Genomic DNA, 5,000 nt, shown 5'->3' with positions numbered 1-5,000 from the left:
CTCTCTCAACCCCCTACCTTTCCCATAATGACCTGGATAATGCTATCAACCAAATTACTTCATAGCATTACGTCTGCCATTGATCATTTATTTGAAATCTAGTCATATCTTTATGCACATGAAAGCAAAGTAAAAGCTCCATGGTGCTGAAATGGACTGGTATGAAGTATCTCAGCCATTCATCATTCTGTTCACTAACAGAGGTTGAGGTTTGTCTCGGCCATGGTTATAACGGAGCATGGTCTCGGCCGTGGTTGTAACGGAGAGTGGTCTCGCTGTCATCCAGCAGGCAGGACCCCAGCACCCCAGAGTTCAGCGTGAGCACGGTGGACGAGTGGCTGGAGGCCATCAAGATGGGCCAGTACAAGGACAACTTCTCCAGCTCCGGATACGTCACGCTGGACTCTGTCCTCTACATCAGCGTCAGGTATGAGGAGAGAGCGACACAGGGAGAGGGAGGAGGGAGAGAGGGAGAACGCTTACTCCTTTGAACGCTTCAAGGCTTGATGTTTGACATGTTGTGGTGGACACAGCTAGAAGATCAGCTGCACGCTGTGTGACGGATCAGTGGTTCAATTATAAGTCGTTTGAAACAACAGGAAGCAGGTTGTTCGCCTTGATTCAATGTTTAAAGCAGTTGATCAAACGCTCCGAAAGAGGCTCAGTGTGCTGTCTACGTTGTATCATCCATTTATCCAACAAATGTGTTTGATTCATGTTTTTTATTCGGCACGGTAGAGCGACCTCGACTGTGTGCTGAATAGCACCACCACACAAATAAAACGGATCATTATGATCATTAAACTGCCGCTGCACGACCGTTCACTAAGACGTCTCCTGCTCTGCTCTTGTTCCCTCGGTCTCCCCGTCCCCCCTCCAGTGAGCTGGCTAAGATGGGCGTGGGTCTGGCCGGCCACCAGAAGAAGATCCTGTCCAGTGTGCAGAGCCTGCAGACCCAGGGGACGCACGTCCAAGTATAACAGTTGTTCATCCATCCACGCTCACACAACGCCACTACCCAGCCATAGTGGACGCTCCTGCTAAGAGATTACGGGACCCGTAATGGATGCTCCCTTGTTCCTCACTCCCGCCGCCCCCGCCGCCCTTCCTAATCCCACTCCTCACCCGATTTCATTCCTAAGACACCTGGTGATGTCGGGGACAACATGGACGTTTGGCTCTCGCGTCACCATCCACCCCTCATACTGCAGTTACAGTTAAAATTAATCTCTGCCTCTGATGAAACAAACACCACTGGCTTCAAGCACTCAGCAAAGACCTCCACCACACAGCGAAAACAAGGTCTTCTTCACGTCTCCTGCGGCTCGGGACGGGGATTCACTCCATATCAGCTCAAGTAATAAAAAAATAAAACAGAAAAAAAGTTTACAATCGAAAAAAAAAACGTCAAAAATAAGTCAAAGTATAATTATCATCACCGTCTGTGAAAGTGTACAGTTTGTTTTTACTGTATGTTTTGTTTTTTGTTTTCTGTTTTAATTTCTTCTTCCTAATTTGAGAATAGCTATTTGAGTTTCCACCTGCTGATGTGCAAAAAGAGTTAGAGGATGTATTTGTGGAGATTATATGTTTATACGGTATAGGCTGTTTATCCCCAATAGAGATGGACCTAACGTTTGTGTCGGTGGAAAAGGTTTACGTGGGTGGACCTTAGGAGTTGTCCTTTCCCCTGACCTCTCTCCCCTTTGATCTCTGTATACAGAATGCTCTCGGATAAGCCAAGACTAAGCATGGCATGAATGTGTGGGGAGTCTTGGGTATAGACTAAATAATGGACCTGCCAGGGTAAACTAGGGTGTGAATGTCGGAACGAAGCCTATGTACGATGAAATGCAAACATGCGTTCTTTGAAGGGGCTTGGTGGGTCACAACTTTCAGATACACTTCCGTAGCACCAAGCTAAAAAAAGTGCATGTTAGCTAGCTTGCCTTCACCCATGGTGTATACTGGTGCTGTATAGAAATTAAAGAAATGAACAGAAGCAGACATTGATAGGGGAGTTCGGTTTGCGGTTGGATATATGTTTTGCTCTTCCAGATACAAACAACCAAACATTATTTATTCTTTTAAGAAATCCTGCAATAAGATGGCGTTGCTCAGGATATTGACTGAGCGTTGGTTTATTTGGACAGTTCCATCCATGAAATGTTTTGCCTTGGCTGTGATTCCTAATCCATCTGAGAGTGGTGGGATGGTGCACAGAGACACGGGGGCCCGTGGCGGCAGGTGTAGACACCGCTTCCATTCGGTCTAGCTTGCATGTTGTCGGAAACTAAACATTGCACGTGTTGTGCTTTCTTCCCAAACATTACCTCGCCAAAGACTGAGTGGTGAGCAGTCGTGAGTCGCGAGTTGTCGAGACGATGTCTAGCAAACCTTCGACAGTGAGAAAGGCACACATCGTCACACATCTGTGATAGAGCTAGTCCATGAATAACCATGAAGACAGTTTCTGAGGCTGTGCAACTATCAGAAGGTACATTATACTTATGGCAATGATTTGCATCGGTGTGTGTGTGTTTGTCTGTGTGTGTGTGTGTGTGTGTGTGTGTGTGTGTGTAAAGGTATGACTGTTAGGGTGTGTGTGTGATTTTGTGAGTGAGTGTCCGAGTCAATGTGTGTGTGTATGTGCACACGTGTGTATCTTACAGCCTCATTCTCACGTTATCAGTTGTGGTTGCCTATCGGGAAAAACGTTGGTTTTGCCAGAGTCAACCAGATCATTTTAAAACAGGGTCACACCCAGGATGTGAATACAAGACGGCCGACTACAGCGTCACACACACGGGGACCCGCTCCGGGTGCACTCGACTGCACCTCAGCCTGCTTGATGCGTTCCTCCCCGAGTTGCGTACTCCGTAGAAACAGTGCAGTATATATGATTGTAACATAGTGTAAAATATGTACAGTGTTGTTAGATTTGTTTGTAATGAAGATGGCGACTATGATGACTAGGATGTGCTTTTATCTTGATGGAGAAGAGAGATTCCCACAGGGGTTGTGGTGGGAGGAGCTGGGGTCGTACCCGACAGGTGGTAGAAGATGATTTGCAGGTCTTAAACGATGGAATGTAGCATAGGTGCAAAAGCTTGTATTTTGATTGGCAGGTAACAGTGTCTGCAGTTTCTTCCATAGAGTTACATCGAGTAGAATGTGGTTCTGTCGGCGTCTGAGCGATGGTGAATTCACCTGATTAATAACGATGTTGCATACTTAACAGTGACTTGGACATTTTGTGAAACACATTCATTCATAGTCCCATAAAAATGTCCCTGTATGCAGGTACGATTCACACCACTCAATGTGTTCTGGAGAAGCCGAAGACACGGGCGCATTCTACTCTCTCTAACTCTATGCTATCTCTCCCGCGGTCTTCTCTTGTCCGCTGGACTTTTAGATGCCTTATTTGCTGAACTGTCTTTCATTATTTCCGTTGCTCTGTAGGAAGGGGAGGGGGTGGTCAGGATTTTATGTGTGTGCGTGTGTGTGTGTGTGTGTGTGCGTGTGTGTGTATATAGTATTTATCTGTGTTCTAGAGGTAACCTCACATCAACACCCCCTTGGTTTTTATGGTTTTAATATTGTCCCGGAAAACCTCGGAGTAGCACCTCCATTTCAAATACCTTTATCCTAAAATGGTATTGTCCTATTATAAAAACAAAAAATAATAAAAAGTATTTTAAACAATGGGGGGAGGGGGGAGGGGTGGTGGATGTTGCCAGCCTGACAGACATGCACACATACAATATTTCTCATGTTTCCAACGGTTAAAGATGAAGGGGCACGAGGTACGGTTGCTCAGAGCGCTCAGGCATCGTCGGCGAGGAGACAGCGCTCCCCCACCGTTTGGTACAGTCCACGCTGTCTCGATTGTGGAAGAATTGAAACATTGAAATACCTTCAATAAATGTTGTTACCTGACCGTCGGGGACGCCCCTCAGCTTCGTACACCTGGGTGCCATCCTTTCTTTTTCGTATTTTGAAGTGTATTTTTTATTTTTGTTCAAGTTTCAACAAGCTCGTTCACCTCAATGTTCATGGGGGGGGGGGGGGGGGGGGGAGGATTCAAGGAATCCTGAAAGGTCGACCACATGCGCTTGAGTGTCGCCCGAAACACCCCCGTCCACTTGATCTATCGTCGGTTGGCCCGTCCGGTCGCAGACACAAATAATGTTCCCTGCTCCTCCGCCCACCAAGAATGCGTCGTAAATCTTCCTGAGTGATTCTCAATTAGATTCTTCCCTAGCTTCCTCCCTCCTCTCTCTCTCTCTGTCTCTCTCTCTGTCTCTCTCTCTCTCTCTCCCTCTCCCTTTTTTTTTTGCATTCAGTGCTCCTTTGTCCCCATTGCAGGTGTGTCAGCGCTGCTTGTTCTGAAGGTTGTAGGCATTCTAATGTCCTCCAAGTTGCTGTAATAAATATGCTAATATTTCTAATTTCTCACCTGAAGCCTGCTGTGTTTTTTTTCTGCTCCTTCTTCTTCTTACACAAATGCACACATGCACACACACACACACACACACACACGAACGCGCACGTACACACACAACCATGCACGTGCACTAACCGCAAAAACATGTTATGCATTTGCTTTCTTGGCACAGGCGGAATACAGGAAATATGCTAAACAGTGGTTTCATGATTGTTATGAATTATTATTCATGCAACATATATTTTGTTATCCAATACTAGATGCTGGTACACCATGATGAGTCGCTCGCTAGCCATGCAGAGGATGCATACGTGCGTGGGGTGAAAATACACACACCGTTCCATCTCCGCTTCCGCCCCATGTACCATTCAGCCTCTCATACCCTCATAACGTTTTGAAATAACAAAATTGCTCTTCCGTGGTAAATCGGTTGGTTTTTTTGTCTAATCTTTGTGGTTTTGTCCGTGAATTGGTATGTGACTGTGTGTGCGTATGCTTGTGTGTGTGTGTCTATGTGTGTATGTGTTTGTGTCTATGTGGGGGAGCATGT

At 46.2% G+C, this 5,000-nt stretch overlaps 1 protein-coding gene across 1 annotated transcript in view; it reads left to right on the top strand.

Annotated features, from left to right (window-relative positions):
• The window catches only part of LOC132463121 (ephrin type-A receptor 3-like), a 55,124-nt gene extending 50,663 nt beyond the window's left edge, over window positions 1-4,461 (top strand). Inside the window, 2 exon segments of the mRNA XM_060059064.1 lie at window positions 287-427; window positions 881-4,461. Of these exon segments, the coding sequence (XP_059915047.1) occupies window positions 287-427; window positions 881-980 (241 nt within the window). The 3' untranslated portion in view covers window positions 981-4,461.
• Window positions 4,462-5,000: the final 539 nt, after the last annotated feature.

The sequence above is a fragment of the Gadus macrocephalus genome, chromosome 8 (genome assembly GCF_031168955.1).
Source record: "Gadus macrocephalus chromosome 8, ASM3116895v1".
In the NCBI taxonomy this organism is placed as follows: domain Eukaryota; kingdom Metazoa; phylum Chordata; class Actinopteri; order Gadiformes; family Gadidae; genus Gadus; species Gadus macrocephalus.
Note: the sequence above shows the minus strand (reverse complement) of the source record. Positions and strands in the feature narration are given on the sequence as shown.